This window comes from Penaeus monodon, chromosome 29 (genome assembly GCF_015228065.2).
Source record: "Penaeus monodon isolate SGIC_2016 chromosome 29, NSTDA_Pmon_1, whole genome shotgun sequence".
Taxonomy (NCBI): Eukaryota; Metazoa; Arthropoda; class Malacostraca; order Decapoda; family Penaeidae; genus Penaeus; species Penaeus monodon.
In genome coordinates, this window is record NC_051414.1 from 1,546,024 (window position 1) to 1,546,258 (window position 235).

General features: G+C 51.1%; 1 protein-coding gene across 1 annotated transcript in view; it reads left to right on the forward strand.

The window, feature by feature from the left end:
- The window catches only part of LOC119591615, a 7,339-nt gene that overhangs the window by 1,049 nt on the left and 6,055 nt on the right, over positions 1 to 235 (forward strand). Inside the window, exon 2 of the mRNA XM_037940370.1 lies at positions 100 to 207. Within this exon, the coding sequence (XP_037796298.1) occupies positions 121 to 207 (87 nt within the window). The 5' untranslated portion in view covers positions 100 to 120. The remainder of the gene's footprint in view (positions 1 to 99; positions 208 to 235) is intronic.

The following is a 235-nucleotide window of genomic DNA, read 5'->3' on the forward strand; positions in this document are numbered from 1 at the left end:
AACCCAGGGATACTACCAGCGACACTAATGAAGAAACTATTACTCGATGAAAAGTTATCAGACTCGTGCGGTGCCTAAATCTGAAGTTTTCTTCCCCAGAACTGAGCAGCAGCAGCAGCCATGGCACGCCAGTGTTGTACATTCAGCAGCTGCATGTGCGGCATCTCCCTGCGCGATGGCTCCCTCACGATCGCTGTCGTTATGATAGTAAGACAAAGGCGCGGGTAGAGTAGGA